The sequence below is a fragment of the Leptopilina boulardi genome, unplaced genomic scaffold (genome assembly GCF_019393585.1).
Source record: "Leptopilina boulardi isolate dan_hultmark-lab unplaced genomic scaffold, ZJU_Lbou_2.1 LbouV2_58, whole genome shotgun sequence".
Taxonomy (NCBI): domain Eukaryota; kingdom Metazoa; phylum Arthropoda; class Insecta; order Hymenoptera; family Figitidae; genus Leptopilina; species Leptopilina boulardi.
Window position 1 is genome coordinate 1,719,661 of NW_026138003.1, and position 27,947 is coordinate 1,747,607.

At 27.8% G+C, this 27,947-nt stretch overlaps 1 protein-coding gene across 3 annotated transcripts; it reads left to right on the forward strand.

The window, feature by feature from the left end:
• The first annotated feature begins 6,700 nt into the window (after positions 1–6,700).
• On the forward strand, positions 6,701–27,289 carry LOC127290282 (integrin beta-PS-like). Of its 3 annotated transcripts, none has more exons than XM_051318762.1 (16): positions 6,701–6,906; positions 7,186–7,381; positions 7,539–7,767; positions 9,574–9,676; positions 11,007–11,177; positions 11,290–11,388; positions 14,529–14,693; positions 14,877–15,035; positions 15,117–15,248; positions 16,079–16,375; positions 16,905–17,123; positions 18,874–18,990; positions 19,087–19,276; positions 19,444–19,583; positions 25,561–25,679; positions 25,759–27,289. In XM_051318762.1, the coding sequence occupies exons 1-15, from the start codon at positions 6,766–6,768 to the stop codon at positions 25,648–25,650; spliced, it is 2,448 nt and encodes an 815-aa protein (XP_051174719.1). In that variant the 5' UTR covers positions 6,701–6,765; the 3' UTR covers positions 25,651–25,679; positions 25,759–27,289. The 3 variants fall into 3 exon arrangements, with proteins under 3 accessions (XP_051174719.1, XP_051174720.1, XP_051174721.1); XM_051318763.1 differs by having other exon boundaries at positions 25,561–25,665; XM_051318764.1 differs by lacking the exon at positions 6,701–6,906 and having other exon boundaries at positions 7,351–7,472; positions 25,759–27,288.
• The last annotated feature ends 658 nt before the right edge of the window (positions 27,290–27,947 follow it).

Below are 27,947 nucleotides of genomic sequence, written 5' to 3' on the forward strand. Positions count from 1 at the left end.
TATAAATAATTATCGAAAGTGTAGGTTATGTTGATAAGAACGAGATTTTCTTAACCACTTCAATTATATGAATTAATAAATTTTACTTTTCGTACTTAAAATTGTAATATTAATAAAAATTGTGATTTAAAATTTTTATTTAAAAGAATTTATTTCAAATATTTTTAAACAAGTCGATAACATAGAACACTGTAGTGTCTGAAGAATGACATATTACTCAGCGAGTTACAGTCTAGATGGCACCATTGATCGTTTTTTTTTCAATTTTTGAGCGTTAAAAAATTATATTAAAAAGTTAAATAAAAATTAACACTTCGTTCAATGTACAAATATATTTTTAAAAATTTATATATAATAAATTATTCCAATCAATATTTTACTATAAAAAATGAAAAAAAAATAATTTTTACAATTTTTTTTATTTTTAATTTTCAAAAATGCGCAAAATGCTGCGCGCGGTGTTTAAATGTTTATTTAAACCTATAAAACTTATCGGCCGACTCTAAATTTTTTTGCAAAATCTTCTTAGTATTTGCAGGTATGTTTAAAAAAAATTTTTTTAAAATATCATATCCAAATTAAAAAAAACTTAATTTGTTTATAAAAAATTGTTAGTTTTTTAATAAAAAATGGAAAAAAAAATTTTTGTTAAAATTATTGGAAAAACTGGAACTTTTCTTCTCTTATCAAAAATTGAAAAAATCCATTTTTTTTCGAGTTATCAGCTATTGAAAATAGGTCTACATTGAAGAAACTGAAATTTTAAAAATTCATAACTCGAAAATTTTTCAAAAAAAAAAAAAAATAAATAAAAAAATACGTATCTCTTTTTTTTCACTACAGAACAAGAAAAAAATATATTTGGCCGAATTTAAAGGGTCGACGGAAATCTCACGTGATTTCGCCCATATATTATATTTTAAGGGGGGGAAAAAAATCCGAAATTACCAACAGAATATACAATGCGTAGGAACATTTACCATTTATTTCCTCACGGTAATAGGTATTCGTCTTAAAATTGAAGCTTATTAAAATTTATTTTGTTTTCACACGCGCAAGATAATTGCGCATATATAATAATCCTTTTCTTTTACAAATTACAAGATTTTCGAATTATATTTCCTCTTTTTCTTTTCGTCTTCTATAAATATAATTCTATACGCGCAGGATTTCTGGGAAAAAAAATCGTGAAATATTTACGCAAAGATATGAAGCTTATTATTATTATACTCTTTCTTCATTGGCGCCTAAACTGTCGTTTTAAATGTGTTCTGAACGAGAAAATTGCGTGTGCAAATGATGGAATTACTGGTCAGAAAAGGGTAGTCGCACAGACATTATACGATTGCTAAGAAAACCACCACAGGCACCTGCATAACTCCAGGTGAGAACTTGAAGATATACCGTGGTCGAGGTGATTGCGTTTGTGGCCTGAGTTGGTGTCGAGGAGAACAAAACAATATCTTTTATGTGCCATGCAAATATAATGAGAAACTCTTCAGAAAAGTAAATAGTCTCATGTTTTCTTCTGCTTAATTAATCCTCTCCGCCCGGAAGAATAATGCAGTCTTTTGGAAAACTATATTTTCTTCGAATATATATAGTTATTGTAATAATATGGGCACTTTATTTATTTTTATAATTACAGTAGGACTCCGGTTATTCGAGCTAATGTGGACCGGACCTACCTCGGATAAGGCGAAAACTCGGATAATCCGAATTGTTAAATATTTATTACAATTCAACATTATCATTGTTTAAACAATTATTATTTAATACAAACGGGAAAATAATATTGTAAATATTCCATAATAATTTAAACAATTTGAATTTATTAAAAATAAACTCTTATTTATAAAAAATTAAAAATAACTCGGATGACGCGGACTAGACTCGCAGAATGCAGAATTTATATATGCCCCACAGCACCGAAACTTTCCTGAAAATTTAGTAAATATTTACTTACAATATTTAGAATATTTAATTGCAATGTTTATTGAAAGTTATATATAAAGAGTTAAATGTCCCACTTGATTCAAGTGACTTGAATAAATTAATTAGTGTTGCCGCAAGACGAGACAAGACGAGATTCTGATCAATCTCGTCTCGTCTTGTAAAGTCGAGACGAATAATAAGTCTTGTCTCGAAAAAGTCTCGTCTTGATACATAGAGTCTCGTCTCGTCTTGAATGGTCTCGATATTTTTCAAAAAATAAAAATTATTGATTTTTTTATATATCACGGGTCGTTTGAACTATGTTCAACTCAAAGATTTTGTTACTTCTGGTTTTCTTGTTGAAAGTTATTCTCTAAGGCTTAAATAATAAAAAAAATTTTTTAAAAAAAAAATTTTTTTTAACTTTTTTCTTATTTAAACCTTAGAACAAGTTTGGAAACTTTTTTTAAAAAAATATTTTTTTAAAAACTTTTTTCTTATTATTTAAACCTTAGAGAATAATTTTCAGTAAGAAAACCAGAAGTAGCAGAACTTTTAGGTTAAGGGGGGAACACCAGTTGTAACTTTCGAAAAATCGATTTTTTTTTTGGTGCATTTTCTTAAAGTATACATATTTAGAAATGTGTCTGTAAATTTCAAAGTTGATCCGGTGAAAAATAAATGAGATATACAGAACACTGCAGCGGCGCGTCCCGTGGCTTCATACAAGGTGGCCAGCCATACCTGACCCTAACGACAGATGGCCTTTTCCTATGATTTAGAAACGGCAACCACTGCGGAAGAGTTATTATATGGTCCAGGAATCGATGACTCTTTGTAACTTAGAAACAAAATTTCTTCTGAACAAAAAAAAGTAAGTTGAAACTTTTAATGCGTTTTTCTCAAAATGACATTTTCCAAGTCGGTGACCACGATTACTCGAATACCATTAAACCGATTTATTTAAAATTTAGTGTGCTTCATTTACACATATAAGTCTAGTTCGTGATCGAAGGATTTTTTTTTTTAATCAAAACTTTTTTTTATATAGCTGAAAATCGACCGTATTTTTTTAACGAAAATCATACTTTTGACTTTGACAGGTCGCCATTTTGTCAAATTTTTTTTTTTTTTTAAATCCTTCGATCACGAACTAGATAATCTTATAATAAATGTAAATCAATTTCATTTTTGTATTTCAGACGAAGTATACTTGCAGAATGCTGGTCACCGCAATTCGCCTTTTTTCTTAAGACGCCACTTCAATGGCTCATATCTCCAAAAGTTTTTGTTAAAAAAATTTTTTTTTTCTTTTAAATTACAGCTTTTTACATGTACTTTTAACTAATAAATAGTATTCTTTAAAAAGATTCATTGTTCTTTTGGAAAATATTCTTGAAAAAAGCATTATTTTTTGAGTTACAACTGGTGTTCCCCCCTTAAACATAGTTCAAAAGACTCGTGATATGATGTATTAAACCTCAGATAACTGACTTAATATTTTGTCTGCATATTGTAAATAAAAACACTTATTCATATGTTCCATAAATTTTGATATGTTATATAGCAGAAAAATTTCAATTACAAATAAAAAATCGATTATGCTACTATATATTGCTATACGAATAATATAATAATTAGAGTTGTGCAAATGTCAAAAATTCGATTCTCTCCATAAGAATTAACATGGACTCGGTTCGGTTCGAATTTCGAGTCCATGTAAAATTTGAGTTATTGCACACCTCTAATAATAATGAATATTACAACCGAAACAGGCTAAGTAACAACAACATAGAATATCTTTTATGTTTGAACTCCTGGTTTTCTTCTTCTGTCTCTACTAAAATCAAAAATGAATTTAAAGAAAAGTAAAGAAATCTAAAATTTTTATAACAAATAGATTTCTATTATTTTAAATGTTCGTGTTTTTTAATAATGAAAAAATTTTATTACGTGTTCTCTATATTAATAATTATTTATTTGTGGAGAAATTAAAATTTATGAGAATTAAAGTATTCATTTACACTTAACAAAGTTATGCGTAATACTTATTTTTCTAGTAATCAGTTTATACTCGAGACTCTTGGTCTTGTCTTGATCTTATGACACAGTTGATCTCGTCTCGTCTTGAATAATCGAGACAAGATAAATGGTCCGTCTTGTCTTGGTCTTGTCACCTTTAGTCTCGTCTTGTCTCGAAAAGTCTTGAGTCTTGCGGCAACACTAAAATTAATGTTTAGCGCGAAACTTTCCTGAACATTTCGTCGGGTTAGTGGAAAACTATGCCATTTCAGAAAATATTTGTAAAACATGCCATTCCGCGTGAAGATGCCTATTCGTGAAAGCCGGTGTGTGAAACATGCCATCTCGGATGATATTTGAAAAACATGCCATTTCGGCTAAGAGTTTTTTTTCTTCTATTTTAAGTTGGTAATACTGACTCGAAATAAATAATAGGCATCTCTAAGAAGTTTTTTTTCGGATTTCTGCTATTCTTATTAAAAAATTTAATAATGAAAGCACTTTTTTCAAATTAATCAAATATCTAAAAATGCCAAAAGTTCGTCAGATTTCTTGTAATATTTTTTTGTTTTACTTTTTTTGCAAAATGTACTAGATAATACTTTTGTTTTCATGAATTAAAAATTAGACGTTAATAAAATGTGTATTGATTTATCAGTAATGTTTTGGTTTTCCAGGTTATTCTCAATATTCTCAGAAAAATTGCGAACATTTTGTGAAATGTCTAAATACAAAGCACTTGCACTTGGCGAATATAAATTTTCACCGAATCGAGGTTGAAGTGTTGAATAATGCCATAAATAATAATCGGCGTCCATTTAAATAGTCTAATTAATTTAAACTAATTAAAACCTAAATTTTTATTATTGACAGTAACTATAGCCTATATTCTCATTAATTAAATCGTCAATTTCTATTTCTGACAGACAGTATTTTGTTTCGATTAAATTTTAATATAGAAGCTAACCGACATAGTAAAAACCTAAAAAGGGTATACGTGAACAGATCAAAATAAAAAAAATAATAATATAGAAGCTAATATTTCATATAAAATGCACTACTTCACGCGTTTTTCAAATATTTTCTGAAATGGCATAGTTTTCCACTAACCCGACGATTTATTTAATCGGGACATTTAAATCTTTACACAATTTTCACTAAAATTTTTAATTAAATATTTCAAATATTGCAAGTAAATATTTACTAAATTTTTAAGAAAGTTTCAGTGCTGTGGGGGTGGCGAATACATAAACATAAAAGTAAGGTTAGGATTTGCATTGTGAATTTTTCTATGTTTTAAAGGTTAAGGTTAAATAATGCTGTTTGGACAATTGTCGAAGAAAAAAATTTTTATTATCGACAATTGCAATCTTTTTTTACAGCGGCGTAGCTGGGGTTAAACTTAGAAAAGTTTAGGTTAGAAAAGTTATTTATCATGACATATTTCTGTCAGTTATTTTCGAAACTTACACTGCAGAAGCAGAACAAGTATTACTTGTACAACCAACAAAATAATCACTATCCCAGATAGCACGGAAACTTGCAGCAACCTTGCAGCAACCTTTCCAGAAGCTTGTTGAAATTCTCCTGCAACCTTACGTAGCAAGCTTACAGCAAGCTTTCACGGCAAGCTTGCCCTGGGTGGGACATTTCGCTAGCTCAGACAAGCTTGCACGGTAAGCTTGCTGCAAGTTTCCGTGCTATCTGGGATGTAATTAATTAAATCTCATAGTGTATTCATAAGTTGGAAATAACTGCAATAAGCTTTATGAGCTTTGTTTACTTGTATATCGAATATAATAAGTATCAATCTTAGGTATATCGATAATATCGACATGAAAAATCGATTTGCGCAATGCGATATTCCTATTCAAGGCCTGAGCAGAATAGAAACATAACCGGAATCGTAATCGCAAACGCAACCGGAAGAATGAGTTACAGAAGAATAGACATATTGTTTGTCCTTCTCCAACTCATTATTCCGGTTGCGTTTGTGGTTACGATTCCGGTTACGTTTCTATTCTGCTCAGGCATTAATACTTTTATATTGAAATTTCAAAACTTTTTATTTAATTTTCAAGTCAATTAATTAGATTTTCTCTTTTTTTGATAATTTTTTTTTTAATATTAACTTTTCTTCCAATTTCTTCTTTTCTAAGACGACTTTCTACTTCATTCAATTTTCGATTATTATATTTCATTTTCAAAATTTTCGTTTCTTGAAGGCATTTTTTGCCACAAATTAACAGAATTGATTTATTTTTTGTAAATTAGCCCAATATTCTTAATTTTCCAGCAAATTATCTTTTTATTTAGAAAATTATCAAAATTCTTTATTTTCTTTTAATTATTTTTTAAACATAGCATTTCCACAAACTTTCTATTCTCTTTTCATTTTATAAAATTGGAATTTCGTAAATATTTTAATTAATTAGCTATAACACGTATTTCGCGAAATTAGGGAATAATTTCATTATTTAAAAAAAATGTTTTTTATATTATATAAAATAAAAATATGGTTTCATTTAAAAAAAAAATTTTTAATCTTAAATTTTTTTGCTATATATTAAAACATGTTTCTTAAGTGAATAAAATATTCTTTCAAGTGTATTATTATATGAAAAGAGAAAAGTTTACGAAAGATATAATAAATTGAAAATGAAATAAAAAGTGGTCGGTGAATAATATCGTTTTATCGCACACTCATTTCCTCGGGATGTCTCAGTATCATTTCAGTCTCAGAAGTGTAATTTAACACTGTTTGGAAAATATTTTTTCCCTTCTAAATGAAATTGTTAAATTAAAATTATGATAATACGATTTTTATTTATTTTTCTAAATTTAATTTTTGTTTTTGGCAATGAAACGAGTGATGATAGTTTTTGTGCTGCACAAAAAAACTGTACGAGTTGTTTACGTACAACAAATTGTGTTTGGTGTTCTTTGACGGTAATTTTTTTTTTTAATTTTAAACTTTATGTTATGTATTTTAATTTTTCTGGAAAAAATTTTAAAATATAAAGCGTAAAGAAAAATAAAAAAAACTTTGTATCTTTAATTTTACAATTAAATTAAAAATTCTTAATTAATCTTTAAGTTAAAAATATTAATTTCAATGAAATTCTAATTAGCTAAGATTAAATTTGTACCTATAACTTATTCTCAATTTGATAAGAGGATTTAATTAAAATGAAATTGATTAAATTAGAAAAAATTTTTTTTTCAAAGACTATTCAACCAATAGTCCGATGTGTAACAAGGGAAAGATTCAAAACAGAAGGGGAATTATGGTGTGCAAAAAAGTCAGAGGTAGTGGATGATTTTTCAAAATTGAAAATAGTTGAAGACCGTCCTCTTTTATCTAATAAAGGAAGTGAGCCAATTCAAGTACAACCTCAAAAAATTCGCATTCGCCTTAGAACAGGTTACGTTTAGAAAATGACATTTTTTTTTCAATGAAAAAAATAATGCTGACAATAATAATGAATAAATGTTTAAGATTTAAAAAATCATAAGTAATTAATATAATTATAAAAAATAATAACAATTAAAATAATTACTAACAAAATTTTCCTAAATAGGGGAAGAGAAACGTGTAACCTTAAAATATAGTCTTGCACAAGACTATCCAGTTGATCTTTATTATTTAATGGACCTATCAGCCTCAATGGAAAATAAAAGGGATCAATTGTCCGAACTCGGATTACAATTGGCAGATGCAATGAAAAAATTAACGTTAAATTTTCGTCTTGGCTTTGGAAGTTTTGTGGATAAAGTTGTTTTACCAATGACAAATACTCAACCCGAAAGGTAATAATAAAATACATATGCTTAATATAAATAAATTAATTTTTAAATATAAGTAATTTTGTTCAAGTATATATGATGTACCCTATTGAAAAACCCTGTACAAAATCTTGTACAAGAAAATGTACATGTTCAGCAGCTGAACTTGTACCTGTTCTCGTAAGAACATGTAAAAGATCTTGTACAATTTCGGCACCAGAATTTGGAACAAGTTCTTGTACGAGAACTTGTACAAGATATTGTACAAGTAAATATATTTAATATTTGTATACAAGAAAATGTACATTTTCTTGTACTTGTTCTTGTACAAGTTCATTTAAAAATTTTTTTTTTGAAAACAATTTGAGATTTTAATAATTTAAAATTATTAAATCCTTTTACTTAAGCATGTCAAAAATTATTGCGCAGCTGTAAAGTCCAAAGAAAACTACTGCGCAACCTTTAAAGTTTTTCATTTTCACTAAACGAAGACATAAATGAACCTGTACGAGAAAATATACATGTTCTTGTACATTTTTTTGTATACAAATATTAAATATATTTTTGTTCACGATCTTGTGCAAGATCTTGTACAAGTTCTAATACAAGAACTTGTTCCAAATTCTGGTGCCGAAATTGTACAAGATCTTTTACATGTTCTCACCAGAACAGGTACAAGTTCAGCTGCTGAACATGTACATTTTCTTGTACAAGATCTTGTACAGGGATTTTCAATAGGGTATTCCACGCCAAAGTGTAAGTCCATCTGCAATTGCAATTCCGATTTTTTTGAGATTTTTTTTCTTTTAGTACTAATTGAGACTAGCTTCCATGAATTTTTTTAATTTTATTTAACAAGCCGTTTTCGAGTTATGGAATTTTGAAAATTGGAGAATTTTCATGACTTTTAATTTTTGAATGCTCATAACTTCCTTAAAAATGCATCAATTTTAAAAGTCTTTTTTTCCAAAAGGGGTGTTTTTAAACGTATCTTTCAACAAAAAAATCGAAATTTTTTTTAAACGATATTACTATCAAATTTTTTAGTTTTAATGATAAAAACTACTTCTAATTACGAAACTTTTAAGCCTAGTCCGATAATGGGCAAACGATTTTTACACTTTCGGAATTTTTAAAAAATTTTTTAATTTTGAAATTTTTAAAAATATTTTTGTTTTTTTTTATACTACGTACTTTTATGTATTTTGATGCGCTGATTACGAAAATCATAGTGAGAATACCCTAAAATTTGTTTTTTATGGTGAAAATCATATAAAAGTCCCAAAATTTATGGTTTTTTTCGTTTATTGGGTAAAATATGCAAATTTAAAAAAATACATAAAATAAAAAAAATGTATTTTAATAAGATTTATAACTTTTGTTTGAAAGTTTTTTTTTAATTTTGCATATTTTACCCAATAAACAAAAAAAACCATAAATTTTAGAACTTTTTTATGGTTTTCACCATAAAAATCCAATTTTTAGGTATGAAATGAGAAAAATGACTTTTTATCATTAAAACTCAAAAATTTGATAGTAATATCGTTTAAAAACACACATTTTGAAAAAAGACTTTTAAAATTGATGCATTCTTAAGGAAGTTATGAGCATTCAAAAATTAAAAGTCATGAAAATTCTCCAATTTTCAAAATTCCATAACTCGAAAACGGCTTGCTAAAATAATTTGAAAAAATTCATGGAAGCTAGTCTCAATTAGTACTAAAAGAAAAAAAAATCTCAAAAATATCGGAGATGCAATTGCAGATGGACTTACACTTTAGCGTGGAATACATCATATATTTAACTAATTTTAAATAATACTTCATTTAGATTAGTTGTTCCATGCAATTTTATATCGGTTTCAAATTCGTGTACTGTCCCATATGGATATCGAAATCAATTATTTCTAACTGAGGATATATCTCTCTTTAAGGTATTACTTTATTCATTTTTTTAATTTACCTAATATACCTAATTTAAAAACAACCAAAATTTATATTTAAATTAAATATATTCTTTACGTTAAATCAACCAAAAAAAATATGTTTCAAACAAATTTACAATATATTTGACTGTATAGCAATGATAAAATAAATTTGAATTAAACATATCTGAAAAGTTTAGCTATAATAGCTAATAAAATTTCTGTCCATGTAATATACACTGAGAAAACTGTTTGGTATCATGTATCAAAGTTTGGTTGTCCCTACCAAATTTTTTATTTGATATATGTGCAACTAACCCGTTTGGTTGGGAGTACTAAATTTTTTTGTCCAACCGTTAAATTTCGCTCAATTGAATTATTTAGTAGGTGTAACCAAATAATTTAGTCTACGTAATAAATACATTTATTAGAATGAAAAAAAATGTTCTGTTGACGTAAATAAAATTTAGTTATTTCAACTTACTGTTTTCGTTGATTAAAAAAATTTTTTTTGTAGAAATAACTAAATAATTTATTTTATATAAAATAGTTTATTTGGTCATTTTTACGATTTTGTATAAAAAATAAGGTATTTTAATTCAAGAGAGATGAGATTAATAATATAACTTTATTAAATTCATTATGCTTAGACATTACAAAAATAATTTATCTTCCCGTAAGTACACACTACGCGCGTTTCATGAAATATCTCAAAATGATATCGCATAAAATTGAGGAGCAAGTTTTCAAAAGTTGATACAGAATGCCACGAGGCATTCTAACCCCCATTCTCTTAGCAAACGTTTTGTCACTTCGTCAGCCATTCTTTCGAAATAAAAGAAACACTTTCAGTACACTTTTAAAAAATAAATATTAATAAAACTTTAATGACACTGCTACGATAATAGACCAGCCGAACAATAAAAACACATGACATAAATGATCGGAAAAGCATAACGCGGAAGAGGTCCACGACTGACTAGGCCCTACGACCGACGCCACATTTTCGAGAACAGCGCGTGCGCAATTCTGCGTGCCAGCGATTTAGTACGGAGAACCAAACTGTTTAATTCGTAGACATGAAACCTTCAAAAATATTTTTTGGTAGAGCAAACTAAATTTTTCGATTGATTGCCACTTTCTTTTCTGTTGTGCCAACCATACTTTAGTAAGGCCAACTAAAAATGCTTAACTAAATTATTTTCTTATTATTACGATATTATTTTTCTCAGTGTAGCAATTAATTTTAGCTGGAATAGCTAACTATTAGCAACTTTTTTTTCTTTGTGTATTATTGAAATTATTTTAAGCTCAATGAATTTTAATTAATTGCTTAAAGACACGTGTGAAACAGGCGTCAATTTCTGCAAATATGGATGCACCTGAGGGTGGATTAGATGCAATGTTACAAGCAATGGTCTGTACAAAAGATATTGGTTGGAGGCCTAAAGCCCGACATCTTATGGTTTTTTCAACAGATGATAAATATCATATTGCTGGTGATGGCAAAGTAATACAATTTTCAAATTATCCAGTTAGGCATAAATAATGTAATGATACAGTTTAACAACTAATAATATTTCACGGTATAAATGGTTAAAGTATGCACCGTAATTTATCAGCTTGCAGGCATAGTAGAACCAAATGATGGGCTTTGTCACTTGGACGAAGATGGATATTACACTTACTCTTTGCTTCAAGATTATCCATCAATTGCACAGGTGAGAGAGACAACTCTCTAATTTTTATTTTCACAAGAAAGTTAATAATTATTATTCTTCTATTTATATATATTATTATTATACTGTATGTCTTTTTATTGATATAATGAGTATTTTTTATATTGTCAGAAAAAAATTTATCAATTATTCCTTTTAAGAAGGAATGTACCGCAAATTGAAGTCAAACCATCTTTTACAAAAAAATATTTTAAAACAATTTTATAAGCAAACTAATTTTTTAGTATATTTCCGTTACTACGAGTTATAAATGCAAAGAATTTAGGATAAATATCGTAAAATTAATGAGATAACAGTAGGCTGTCCAACGAAATTTTGATACATGACCGTGAGACGAATTTCAGTATCTGCGCATACTAACACATGCATATTTTTATATCGTTGATTTGTTTTCCTGTGTTTTGTTTTTGCGGTGTTTTTATATTCAGTATTTTTAATCAAAGTGAGAAATTTTTAATAAATAGTGTAAATTTTTTAAAGTGAACAACGGGGCGAATTTGTTGTGTTAAGAACTGCAGGAGCAGTTCTTTATGTGCAAGTGAAAATAGTCAAAATAACAATAAGAAACAGATGTTTTCTTTTCCAAAAAATGAGGTTAGTTTTTTTAATTTATTAAAATATAAATATGTTTTCACTGCAAAAAAGGGAATAAATGTTTTATTTCGAATATAATAAGATTGTTTATAATTATCTGTGATTTAATTGTGACGCGACGCGAAGAAAGGTACCTAAGAAGCCAAACGGCAATTTTACAGGAGAGGGAAAAGAACAAGCGAGAACGCGGCGCAGAATTTCCGATATCTCTTACTCTCTCTCGTTTCCCACTACTAATTCGAGTTAGCGTCTGTGTATTCGGCCGTCTTCGGCAAGTAAAGAGAGATGCACCTCGTACACGTGCTTTCGTAGTGAGAGAGAACGGTGTAGTCAGCGCATCTCTCTCTAAATCACGAATACCGAACCGAACTTCAAGTGGCGCATGGTTACAGTGAGAGGGGAGCGTAGATATGTGTGCGTGAGGAAAAAGAGAATCAACTCTTAGCACGAATTGTTCATCTTTAAATCGTTATTACAAGAAAAGTATTAGATAAAAATTAATTTTGACTTCAGATAATTGAAAAGCAATCTTTAGTTTATCGAAAACAATCATAATCCGAAAATCGATTTTTGCCTTCTTAGGTACCTTTCTTTGCGTCGCGTCACAATTTTATTCAGTATGTAAATCGGAAATATTAAAGGTTTTTAGGTTAGAATTGAACATATCTGTATATATTTATGTATGCGCAGATACTAAAATTCGTCTCACGGTCATCTATCAAATTTCGTTGGACAGCCTACCGCAGTGCCAATATCTGCTCCCCCTATTTAAATTTTTTTTACAGTATTTTGAAGGTTTAAATCAAAAAATCATATTTCTAGGACTATATCTTTATTGAAAGTGTTCAAAAAAACTAAATTCATAGGTTTGGAGAGGTTAACTCCATAAGACACAATATTAATTTAATTGCAAATATTTTCAAAACTAGACGGTGAAAATTGTTTAAACTTTACAAAATTACGTCAAATTAATTCAACTTTAACATATTTTAAAAGCATCAAAAAATCTTTACTTTTTGTTATTGCACATTCGCTGAAATTTCAATCTTTCGAAATTAAGGCTGTTTAAGGTTGTCAATTTTTTTTCTGTTAATATTGAATATTTAAAACTGTAATATACTATGGGAAATTGAAAAACAATTAATTTATTAATAATTTTTTAAATAAAACTCGAAATTTTCAAAAACTAAAAATTTAAAATTCTGTTGCAATTTTTATTATTTTTCATTACTGATTTTTTATACACTTTTTTAATGATTCTGAACAATCAATCGTATGGATTTTGAAAAAATTCAATTTCTCCAACGCCTGCTCTGAAAGTGCAACTTTCTTGGTTAGAAAAGTATTTATTAATTCCTTGGCCGAGCATGGGGAAAGTAAAGTTGGTGGGGAGAAAGTAAATTCGATCTGATTTGACTGCACGCAGGATTAGATTTCTTTGTAATTTAAAGAAATGTAATAAATAAAAGAACTTATTACTAGCGACATCTTGCGCGACTTGAACTAACTGCGTAATTAAAGTTTTAACTCTGAGTGTGCTCACACTAATTCACGAAAACGACCATAGTGTTGCTTAGTACAAAAAATGGTGTTGACAGTTTTGTTCTGGTTCTAATTAATAAAAATGCATTTCCTCGCGAGACGTTGGAGAAAACGTCTTGTGCGACACGTGGGAAAGTGGTTGATTTTTCTCGAGTGATTGCTACTCTCACTGCGCTCGAGCAGCAAACTTCACTCTCCTAAAATTAACCACTTTCCCCACTAGTTGCAAAATGTTATATTTTTAAAAAATAAAATTTCTGAAAAATTGTAAAAAATTACTTTTTTTCATTTTTCATAGTGAAATATGATTTCAGGTTCTAAAAAACTTTGTAACAAAAATTGTTACCCCTAAACCAAACCAATTACAGTTTGGTTTAAATTTTATTAATTATTCATTAAAAATTTAACTTCTTCTACAGTTTTTATTATTTTTTATCGGTAATTTTATTGTAGGCTTTTTTCATGATTCTGAACAATCAATCGTATGGATTTTTAAAAATTTTAATATTGTCAAAAAATAAAATTTCTAAAATAGTCAAAAAATTTTTTGTTTAATTTTGATATAATTCACAATAATTTTAGATCTCAAATAATGACAGAAAAATAATTGACACCCCTTAACAACATTAATTTCGATAAGTTGAAATTTCACCGGTCTATTCCCTTAACAAAACAACTTTGACAAAAAAAGAAAATTAAACAAAGAACACAATAAAAAATAAACTCTGCTGGCAAAAAAATTTTTTTTGTAGTATAAAAATAAACTCTGACTCATAGAGAAATGTTATTTGAAAACACGGCAGTCTTGTGGATTAGATTTTTAAAAAAATATTGCTGAATAATTATAATTTGCGTTATAATTGCGTTTTAATTTTTCATATTTCACAAATGTTTTTATTTTTATAAGTTATAATAATAATTTATCAATTTCTTCACATTATAGTTTTTTTTAGGAAAGAAAAAATGATTTCATATCACATTTTCAGATAAATAAAGTAGCACAAGAAAATAACATTAACATCATATTTGCAGTACCGCCAGATGAAAATATTACTTATTATCTTTTGTCAAAAAGTATTATTGGTTCCTCAATCGGTCTCTTGGAAAACGATTCCACAAATGTTGTTGCCTTAATTAGTAACGAGTATGAGGTATAATTAAAAACGACTTTTTCAAATATCATAAAAAATCTTTCATTACTTAGTAAAATATTATTATTGCGTTATTTTTATTATTATTAATTTTTTTATTATAATGTATAATTATTTAAAATTTTCTATATGGCTTTAATTTTATAATTAATTTGTTTTTTATGATTATTATTTAAAAATTAGAAATTGGTAAGTTCTGTGACGATGTCGGATAATGCGACAAAAGCAATTGATGTAAAGTACTTTTCGAGATGTTTAGAAGAATCTAAGGACTTGAAGGAAAGTCGTGAATGCGAAGGTCTTCGTGTCGGTAATGTCGTCGAGTTTGAAATACTTTTAAAGGTATTCCACGTAAAACAACTTAAAAGTGTATAATAAAGTATAAAAGTTATTAATTCAATTACATTTTTTTTCAATAAACAGGCGTTAAATTGTCCTGAGAATCCAGACGAATGGCAACAAAATATCCAGATAAGGCCCACAGGTCTTGACGAAAGTCTCACTGTCGAGTTGCAATTAATTTGTGATTGTCCCTGCGATAGAGATAATCATCCGGTATAAAATTTGACATATTATTTTATAACTCACAAATGTCATTTAATTTTTAATAAGTCGCTGAAGATTTATTTCATAACATTAGTTAATAAATTAATACATTTTTGGTATAGTTTTATATTTTATTTATTAAATACAATATAATGTGATTTTTAAGTTCCGGATCCCCTAAAATTTTTTTTTTAATTTAAGGGTATGTGGGAACCTTCCACGTGACCTAGTATGGGAAAATGTGTTTTGGTAGTATACATTTCTCTCTAAAATGAGAAAAGATTTTTGTCTAAAATTTTGAGGGATGATACATTAGGGTACAAAGAATCTCGTTGTTCTCCGAAAAATACATAATTTTGAATTAAATTATTAAAAAATGATGTTTAAAAAGTGTCATTTTTAAACAAAAATGAAAACAAAGATGGTGGCGCATACACAGTGTGTCACTGCTCCATTAAACAGCGCCAATTCGAGCAAGTGGATACTGAATGAACTATGATTAAATACATTATTTTACCATTTATTGCTTTATTTTTATTATTTTTGCGTTAAGTTATGGTAAATGAGTAGAACAGCAAAATTCCTTGTACCAAACAAAATCATTTCTCCAAAATTTTAACCCGAAATCATTTTTTATTTCATAGAAAATTTCAAACCACAAAAAACGTCCTTTGCCCACATACCCTTAACTTGTTTTTTTGTTTAAAAAATGAAAAAAAATGAGATTAAAAAAAAATGTTTTTAGGGGATCCGGAACATAAAAATCATCCTGTGTAAAAATAATTTATAAATATTTTATTGTATAATAATATAAATAAGAATTGTTTCCAATTTAACAGAATAATATACCGGAAAGTTTAAGTTGCAAAGGGAATGGTACATTAATTTGTGGCGTTTGTCATTGTGATCATGGTTTTTATGGAAAATTTTGCGAATGTAAGGGAAATATGAATGATGATAGTGAATCGATAATAGAAGATTGTAGTCCAAATGGAGAAGAGAAAATTTGCAGTGGACGTGGAACATGCAAATGTGGAGTTTGTGATTGTGACAAACGAGTTAATTCGAGAGAATTTTTTTATGGAAAATATTGCGAATGTGATAATTTCTCCTGTAAACGAAATAGTGCTAAATTGGTAAGAAGATAGACAATTAAAAATAATTTTTTACCATGATGATTGAGGTAAGTTTGGTACAAAAAATTTGATTTTTCCATTTCTTCTTCAAAAATACAAATTACTTAAAAATTTTATCTTAAATATATTTAATTATATTATGAACATTCTTCTGAAAGTTATCAAGTTTTTTACCATTCTTGCCTCGTGGTTCGGGTAAGTTTGGTACAAATTATTATTTTTAATTGTAAAAGCAATCTGTAACCCATTTTTTTGACTTAAACTATTTGTACATATTTCATTTATTTTTCTAATTTATTAACGTTTTAATTTTAAATATGAAATTAAATGTAAACGTTATTTATGTATATATATATATATATTTGTGAGAAGATTGCTATATCATTTTTCATGTTTTATTTTGCATCATCATTTTAAGACAAATGGAAAATAACTGTAGTAAATTTGCTTATGGCAAAAGAAATATTAACACCTAAGATTTTTATGTGGATTTTTGCTTTATTTTAATATCAAGATTCATCTTCATCAGGTTTGCGGTGGACGAGGTAAGTGTGAATGCGGCACGTGCAATTGCTTTCCAGGTTGGACTGGTGATACTTGCGATTGCAAAGAAACTAATAGAACGTGTAAGCCGAAGGATGATACGAATGAAATTTGCAGTGGTCATGGTGATTGCATTTGTGGAAAATGCCATTGTCACCAAAAAGGAAATATTCGTTATTCAGGACAATTTTGCGAAGATTGCCCGGTTTGTTTGAAATTTTATTTATTTCAATTGCTCATCTGAAAAATAAGCACAAATCAATTTTTATATTGAAACACAATTAAATTCTTAATTTAAGAATACATTTTGGCATTTATTTTAAAAATAAAGTCGCGCTTGCATAATATACATATTAGCAAAATTTTCTTAGTTTAAGAATATATAATGCATGACATTTCATTCTTGTACCCAAGTAGAAATGTGCCACTGGCATAGTACTGACCCAACACTGCCAAGTATAACGGTACTGACTGCCGTACTGGGCCAGTAGTGGACCAACCCTGGCTGGTAACGCTGTCCAGTACTGATTTTGTCCCGCTCACCAGTACTAACGTAGTACTAGAATAATACTGGCATAATACTGGCAAAGTACTCATCCGGACTTAAAATCTCACTTTTTTACAAAATGCTAAAACACGCTTTCCAATGCAAATTTCATCCTTATTAGCTTATTACTCCCATTTTTACCACGAACAGGTAATGTGAAGCCAATAATAGTTAATGTTATTTAGAATATATAAAATATTATTAACAATAAATAATTAAAATAATAATGATCATTTATATTAATTAAATTATTTTATTTTTAATAAATTATTTTACAAAAAATAATTTGTGTTGTAAATTTTTTTATTTTTTTAAATTCATAATATTTAATTTTTTTTACTTTCCACTTATACTTAATTTAATAATTATTTAATAATTGATATTACACATGAACAAATATTGTACTTATAACACTTAAAACTAAGAACGAAAAATCTCGCACGCATGGGGGATCGAACCCTAAACCCTTAGAACGCAAGTCAGATACGCATACCGCACAGCCGCGCTGGCTTGAAGTGCTGACTTAAAGTAGTTCACCTAATACAAAAGTTTTGATTTCAAAGTTTGTATTATCTATTGATCACGAAAATAAAATGAATTTATTCTTAAATTTTTTAAACTCATAAAATTTTTTCAATTTTTACAAAGATTTAATGAAATAAAACTGGATATCAATTTCAGTTAAATATTTTTAATAAATTATTTTTACCGTAAATAATATTAAAACAGACAAAAATGATTGATCAATTACATAATTAAAAATAAGTTAATAAAAGACGACTGTAAAATATGAATGGTGAAAAATTTTTTAAATTTAATATTTAATTATTAATAATATTTAAAAATTACAGTGAAAAAATTACATTTGCTTTATTTTTAAAACTATTAGAAAAAAATTCTCAACTTATTGTTATTGTATGCATGATAAATAACTTAATGCACATATGAGTACTAAAATAACTAAAAAAACATAAATATATTTTATATAGGTATATAATAATACATTACAATTACATCCAAAATTTTGAGGGAAAGTATTCGAAAGAAATTAATATACATTTTTTTAAATAAAAAATCATCGTTTTCTACCTATTGGAACCCAAGTAGAAATATCTGTAGCTCGCCGTAATTAAACACCGGCATGGTACTGATCCAATACTGGCTGTCGGTATTGACTTTCAGTACTGGCAGTGTACTGACTAATACCGACAGCCAGTATTGGATCAGTACCATGCCGGTGTTTAATTACGGCGAGCTACGGATATTTCTACTTGGGATATAGTTATAAATTTGAAATATATTTTTTTTTCAGTATATTTAATTTAAAACAATAAAATTATCTCAAAAAAATAATTACTAAACTTATTGTCATATATTTTTAAAACAATTTGTTATTATTTTTGTATAGACTTGTCCGGAGAAACTATGTGAAGAATTTAAAGATTGTGTCGAATGCTTTGTGCATAATTCGGGTCCATTAGTTGCTGAAAATGGATGTGAATCATGTCCTCATCATATTAATGTCGTAAGATATTTATATATATGTAAATAAAAAAATTAGAAAAAAATTTGTTTCTAACAAATTTTTATTAGTTTTCAGAAAAACAATTTTGTTTTTTAGGTAAAACTAATTCAAGAAGAGGCTACTGATAAAGAAACTGGAGCTCAAATATGTAAAGTTCCTGGAGATGGTGATTGCACTTTTGCCTTTAAATACAAATCCTATCGAGAGGGTTTGGGGGGAGATATAAAAGCTTATGAAATCACTGCCCAAGAAAGTAAAGAATGTCCCGAACCAGTAAATGCTATGGGTAAACAATTAAAAAAAAAAATTTGTAGTTTTATATTAATTTTTCACTGATAGATTCAATTTTTATTTTTAATTTCATTAATATATCCTTAATTTAATTAATTAATTTGTATTTAAATGCAAAATACGTGAGTTTAATATAATAAAACGTATTTTTTTTATTTTTAGGAATTGCAATGAGCGTTATTATATCAACTGTAATTCTTGGTTTACTTGTTCTATTAGTTTGGAAAGTATTAACTGAAATACATGACAAGAGAGAATTCGCGAAATTTGAAAATGAGCGAACACTAGAAAAATGGAGTCAGGTATGTTAAATAATACTTAAATAATTTTAATATTAATCCTAGAAAGCACAACTGGGGTAGAAAACTATCCAAGAGAAATTTCAAACTACGCGCTCCTGTCTCTGTCAGCTAAACTGTCATGGCGGAATCTTAATTCGATGTAGTTATCTGACAATCGATTTTGGCGATGAAGCGAATTGTTTACGTAAATAATTACTTTTTATCTTAAAATTGAAAATTTTTTGAGATAGAAAACTATCGCTGTTATACTTTTACGTTCGAGTTTTACTAGGTACCTAAGTCAATTTTTTTTAATATCTGTATATTTTTAAATTATTACACGGAAAAAACAAACTAACTATTTTAAAACCAAACTGCTTTATCCTTTAATAGTATATAATTTCGTTTACCTATTAAAGTATGAAATAAATGCTTTTTTAGTTTAAAGTAAGTCCATACTAAATGAGTACCTATAATGGTTATACTCTTATAGTAATAGTGACGTACTTTAAAAGTATAAAATTGATGCCCGCGAAGTACGACATATAGTCTACCTAAAATAGTAAGAGCTTCTTCCTTTTTGGTGGATAAATTCTTGCAACCTGCGTTTTGGCCTATATCGATATATCGAAATATCGATGGTTGGAAAGGGAGGTAGGCGTGGCCAAAACGCAGGTTGCAAGAATTTATCCACCAAAAAGGAAGAAACTCTTGCTATTTTAGGTAGACGGGAATCAATTTTATGCTTTTAAAGTACGTCACCATTACTATAAGAGTATAACCACTATACTTATTTAGTATGGACTTACTTTAAACTAAAAAAGCATTATTTCATACTTTAATAGCCACAGAAAAAAAGGTGGGTAAAAAGTTGTAAAGATGGAGCACGGAGGAATAGTAAGGAGACCGATTTCTGCGTTTGAAAATGTCAGAAAAACATGTACGATAAGTGCCAGGTTCAGTGCATTGTACTCAACTGGCCAAAGTAGTTGAGCATGCGCATTGGATCTCAATTTTGACAGATGATTTATTTATTATGTATGTCATGAAAAAGATTTTTCTTACATCCTGGCACACAGCACGACATTTTAAAATAAACAATACATAATAATTATTAAAATAATAACATAACAAGAAAACATAACACCTTCATCACAACACGCATGGAAGACTTGAGAAATATACGTCAGCCAGATCTCACTCGCACACTTTTTGCGAGAGAAAGAGACAGCACATGGCTAATGCGCATGCTCAGCTACTTTGGTGGTTGAGTAGAATGCAGTGAAACTGGCACTTATCGTGCATGTTTTTCTGACATTTTCAGAAGCGCTACTACAGCAAGATCGGTCTCCTTACTATTCCTCAGTGAGATGGAGGATAAAAGTCGTTAGGATACAGGGTAAAGGATAAATTTGTGATGGATAAAAATGTTACTATAATATTTACTAGAAAAATGGATGTCATATTTGAGTAAACTGTCTAATTTTAATAAAAATATTAGTAATTTTACACTTAACTTATTAAATCCACAAATTTTATATAAATAAGTAATTGCACGTGGAAATATTTTGCTTATAATTATTGTCTATTATTAAAAATATCTTTGACTAATATAACTGACAGCTGACGATAGTGCGTAAATAATCAGAACTGGCAAATTACAACTCAACGTATATTGTTTCACGAAAGCAGAGTAGGGTAGTAACTGAATTTTTTGTGCATATTAGGCTGTGTCAGTTCATCGAGATATTTCGAGTTCAAGATATGACGTCAGAGGTCTGGAGGAACAAGAAACATACGACACAATGTTATTCTTACCGGGAAGAAAACTTGTTTCCACTTTCATAAATTTTATTCATACTTTGAACATTGGAAAACGCTTGTTGACATCTAATAAAATTAACATGTGTGTTGATAATTAATTTTGTAATATATTTGATTCAATTGCATTTATAGATTCTCTGAATTCGTGATAAAATATAAATTTTGAGGTTAGGGGTGTTTTTTTACTAACTTGAAATCTTTTACTGCTGCGGTAATTCCCACTTAAAATATATATTTTATATCTTTTTTAATAACATGCATACTGGATATTGTTTAATAATGTTAAAATGTAAAATGAGATTAGTAAACAAACTTTTCTAACCTCAATATTTATATTTAATCACGAATTCAGAGAATCTATCAATGCAAATGAATCAAATATATAACAAAATTAATTATCAACACACATGTTAATTTTATTAGATGTCAGCAAGCGTTTTCCAATGTTCAAAGTATGAATAAAATTTATGAAAGTGGAAACAAATTTTCTTCCCCGTAAGAATAACATTGTGTCGTATGTTTCTTGTTCCTCCAGACCTCTTACGTCATATCTTGAACTCGAAATATCTCGATGAACTGACACAGCCTAATATGCACAAAAAATTCAGTTACTACCCAACTCTGCTTTCGTGAAACAATATACAGACGTTGAGTTGTAATTTGCCAGTTCTGATTATTTACGCACTATCGTCAGCTGCACAGTTTTCTTGTGTGTATCAAATTGATACAAGAATTAAGATCAACTCATGCAACGTTTTGATTCAATATAAGGTATCAAATTGATCCAAATATTTGAATCATTTTCAAGAAATGATCCAGAATATGGGATCATTTTTTGATACCTGAATTGGTATCAAAGTATAACTGTCATGGCTGGCATTCTCTTATTGACAAGTTTATTAATTAATTTATTCACTGCACTGAATATTCAGATATTAAAAATACTTTTATTATGAATTTTAAGAAAGAGATAAGCGAAAACTTATAAATTGCGAGCAATTAAATAAGAAATAATGTATTTCGAAATAAAATGAAATACACTAACCTTTATTTATGTTTATCACATAAGATTTAAGTTAAGTTCACAATCACAACACTTGAAAATTTTTAATTATTTTTATGGTTCAAATAATTATCAATAATTTATTTATTATAAATGAACAAAATTTAAGTAATGCACGCTTGATAAATATTTCTAATGCGTTGTCAATTAATGCAATTAATAATTTCCTATTACACAATATCATAATCGACATATATGACATTTGTAAACAAACAGGGTTGGGAAACAAGAGCCCAAAATATATTCTTTCAAAGCGAATTTCAATCCTACCCAACTCTGCTTTGGACGAACATATTTTGGGCTCTTGTTTCCCAACCCTGTTTGTTTACAAATGTCATATATGTCGATTATGATATTGTGTAATAGGAAATCATTAATTGCATTAATTGACAACGCATTAGAAGTATTTACCAAGCGTGCATTACTTAAATTTTGTTCATTTATAATAAATAAATTAGGGTAAATGCACCAATGGTGGATCAGGCACCAATGGTGGATCAACAGCGTTAAAAAGGTTAAAATAAGCTATTTCTAATTGAACTAAATGTTGCAATCGTTTAGGGGAGGTGTATAGATAAGTTTTATGAAATAAAATCATTTGAAAATATTTATGAAAACAAAGCAATACAACAATTGTTGATTTTATGCTTTTTCACATGAAATCTTAAAAAATAATTGTTTAGTCTAAATTTTTTTAAATTTTCGAGTAGAAAGTAATCAATTCTTTCCATATAGAATACTTTTGGAAAAAAATTTACATCATTAAGTTATTTTTGTGTAGTGTAAAGGGGTAAATGATCCACGACTGGAGCAATGTCATTTTATTGTTGAATGTGGGTGTGAGGGGGTGTAAACGTTACAAGCAGGTCGAAAACTACATGATAGTGTCCTTGAAGACTTGTTAATTCATACTATTGTAAAGATTACCCTATATTTTTCATCTGAAAAAATCTATACACCTTTAAAGTCAAAATAATAAATTTAGTAGGCTTAATTGATCCACCACTGGTGCAGTTACCCTATTGATAATTATTTGAACCACAAAAATAATTAAAAATTTTCAAGTGTTGTGATTGTGAACTTAACTTAAATCTTATGTGATAAACATAAATAAAGGTTAGTGTATTTCATTATATTTCGAAATACATTATTTCTTATTTAATTGCTCGCAATTTATAAGTTTTCGCTTATCTCTTTCTTAAAATTCATAATAAAAGTATTTTTAATATCTGAATATTCAGTGCAGTGAATAAATTAATTAATAAACTTGTCAATAAGAGCATGCCAGCCATGACAGTTATACTTTGATACCAATTCAGGTATCAAAAAATGATCCCATATTCTGGATCATTTCTTGAAAATGATTCAAATATTTGGATCAATTTGATACCTAATATCGAATCAAAACGTTGCATTCCAAAATGATACCATCAAGTTTACAGTGTGTCAGTTATATTAGTCAAAGATATTTTTAATAATAGACAATAATTATAAGCAAACTATTTCCACGTGCAATTAGTTATTTATATAAAATTTGTGGATTTAATAAGTTAAGTGTAAAATTACTAATATTTTTATTAAAATTAGACAGTTGACTCAAATATGACATCCATTTTTCTAGTAATATTTTAGTAACATTTTTATCCATCACAAATTTATCCTTTACCCTGTATCCTAACGACTTTTATCCTCTATCTTTACAACTTTTTACCCATACCTTTTTTTCCGTGAGATAAACGAAATTATATACTATTAAAGGATAAAGCAGTTTGGTGCTAAAATAGTTAGTTTGTTTTTTCCGTGTACTATTACACAAAAGTGTACTATAACTTCATGCCCAAGAATTCATGACAAAAAAATGCAAATCTTTTGTGACTGGTTACATAAAAGCAATGTGCCAGGTACACAGAACCGTCCTGTGCAAAATTTGCTCGGCAATTGATTAGATTTTTTAAAAAATTACTTTCTACTTGTTTAAAATTACACAATAAGGGCTTTTTATTTCAATATCGTGGTTCCTTTACTCATTTCCAAGTGTAATTGAGTGCTATTCTATCATTTGTAGGTCATTATTAATCATTTATCTGCATATTTCATTGATTTTCTGTAGTGGCTTAACCCTGACTACTGTTTTTTTAAAATTGCTTAAAACTCCGAAACTTTTGGTCAAATATTTTTACAATGTTCGGTAAAAACATTGCATTTTAGTAGATCTCTTGAACGATAAGCGAGAAATCTCGAAATTCGGCCTACAGGGGAAGTTATAAAGAAAAGTCAAAACTATGGCCAACTCTGACTACTATCCCCTACTACTTTGTAAACATTCAGTGTGTTCAAACAATTTTTTTTTATAAACAAAAAATTTATAAATCAAAAAAGGCCAATTGGGCCTTCAAATACGCCTAGTTAGCTTCATAAATTCACTGGAATCTATTTTGAAATTAAATTCTTTAAAAGTTATACATTTTTCGCAAATTTTGTGTTTTTTTTTGTTTTTGTAACTTTTTTGACCATATTTTTGATTCAATGGAGAAACAAAAAACGCTGTCTTCTTCCTCATTAAAAAATAAAGAAAATGCGATATTATAAAGATATTTTGTATTAAATACAAACATTCTATACCAACGAAACAATTTTTGTGTGGTTTTCTACCCCAATTGTGCTTTTACGTAAGAGCCAACATTTTTTAAAATGAAAAATTTTATAATGTTTTGCTTAAAAAATATTTCTTAGAGTTTTCATTAATTAACAAATTAAAAAAATATATTTTTAGGCAAAAAATTTTAGAATTTTTCATTTTAAAAAATTATTTTTTTAAAACTCGTTTATCATAAACGTTGCGTACTTCAGTTTCGTAAAATTTTGAAATTTTTAATTTTAATTATTTGGTTCAATCTAACCTTTTATAACCCTTCGCATTCTGTAAGCATATAGCAAATAGTTTATCTAAGAGAGCAATAATGTTCAAAAAACGAAATTTCAAAGTTTGATTTTTTACTGCTTGTCTATTATTGTCATTTTTATAAATTTGTTACAATCAAATCCCAGCTCCCCTAATTTATTCATATAATTTATAATTAATAATTAGTGATTAAAGAACTTTTTTTTCAGCAAGATAATCCTTTGTATAAACAAGCAACAACAACATTTGATAATCCTACGTTCAGTAGTCTCTACAAGGATTCATATTCTGACGATTAAAATTTTTTTACATAGGTGACAATAATAATGTAAAAAATAGTTTTTAACAAACTATCAAACGATATTTTAAATATATATATATTAGTATTCTCATATTTTTGTGTGCAGTTATTCAAAGAAAACATAAATAATGCTCATCGCATCAAGTGAATAAGAAGAATACCTACCGATGATATATTCTGAGAAAAAAACTCCTTTGTTTCATTTTTGGACTTGACTCCTTAATTAAGATATTTTTTTTCAAGACAAGGCTTCGACACTTGACCATTATATTCTCTTCTTGGAATTTTTTCAAGTATAAAATCAATTTTTACTTTCATACTACCAGCGGTATAATTCTTTAGCTTTGCAGCAATAATTCAACAATAAGATGATGAGGGGTCAAAGAATAATAATCGGAAGAAGAAAATAAACGAAAATGTCTATGTAATAATTATTGTTCAAGTAAACAGTAATTATTAATTTTGAACAAGCATAAACGGAAACAATTGAGAACGAGACAATTCATTTATGTATATGATTAAATATTATACGAAAAAAAGGAGGGAAAAACAAAAATAATGATACAAAGAATTAAATTATTCCTGCTATTTTTTTCCATAGCAATTATTGGAAAATTATTATTAAAATTACTTAAAAATGAAAATTATTTAAAGTAATTTTTTGTTAGAATTAAATGAAAATTAATTTTCTATTTAAAAATACTCATTTCCTTCCAGTTGCAAATGTGTATTTTTTTCTATGAAAATTTCTTTTTGAAGTTAATATTTTCTTTTTATTTTCTGCAAATAAATTACAACTGAATCCAGTTACTGGCGCTGTGGAATGAAGGCGAACTAAGTGAATGTAAGCCATGTTGTTTAATTATTATACTGAGAAACGACCAATCCGCTTCATGCGACTTAATGTACTCCCCTTGTGAGGCAGTCTCTTCCTTTCTACAACATAGTCGTTGATTCCTTTTTTTTCTTGCTTTGTATCAATTAGCAAAAATTATATTCTACTATTCTTTTTAACACTCTATTTTATTGACAAATATTATTAAAATTATTTTTTCCTTATTATTACTATTATTATTTACTATTATTATTTACTATTATGTTGTTACTAATTCACAGTAAATACCAGTTGCCAACTCACATAAAGTTTTCTGAACGGGAAAAATTTTAACGTGTTGTAAGAACCTGAAACTATTATTGGCGGGTTTCAGGACCTCAATTATTCAAAATTTGTAAAAGTTATTCACGATTAAACTTGAGAGCAAGGTCACACAGAAACTGTATTTGCACTGAGGGTTAAAAAGTTTTTTATGTTTATTAACAAACATTGACAATAACAACAAACTTCACTATTACAGTATTATCAAATAAATTTTTACATGAAACAAATAATGTTTATTTGAAATAACTAAACTGTATTTCAAACAAATATCATTTAATTGACTCGAATAAAAATTATTTGGTTCAAGTAAATATTTATTTGATAATAGACAAGTAACCGATTATTTATTGAATAAAATAAATTTTTTTTCAGTGCATAGAATATAAATGTGTCTAACTAATACTGACCTTTGCTACTTTTTATTATACGGGAAAACCAAGAATTAGAGTAAATGTCCCTATTACCGAAGTTTTAATTGCTTTTCAAATTAATAAAATTTTGTGACAATAATAAAAAACTAATATAAAATTTTTAATGTAATATTTCATTTTCTGTTAATTAATTGAGATATTTTTGTAATATATCTTAAACCTAAATTTATTTGTTAAATAAATTAATGAAATTATTCTGTCACGATTTCGTGAAAAATCAATTGTTTTCTTACACGAAAACAGTTAAGAAAACGCCGTTTTAACATATCATTCTTTTTAACTGTATTTTAATCTTTTTAAATGCAAACATTTTTATAATATTACAAATATTGTATATTACGTTTATAAAATAAATAGATTTAATTAGTCGGAAATCAGTTCTAATTTTTTACAATTGTCCCGATTACCGATGCACTAGCAGCAGCTTCAACGCGTTCATTTAACATTTCATGTCAATCGTTATTTAGGGGCCATCCAAAAATTACGATGCACTATTTTTCATCATTTTCAAATCCACCTAGCCTTCCCCATGTTGCACATTTTGCATACATTAGCGCCATTTTTTCTATTGAACGTTGCAAATCGTTGATCCCCTCCCCACCCCTTCAAGTGCAAAGTAATTTATGGATGGCCCCAATCTATGCTTATTTGTGCTTACTGTTGAAAAACAGATAATTTCTCGTTCTAAGTTCCATTAGGTGAGTT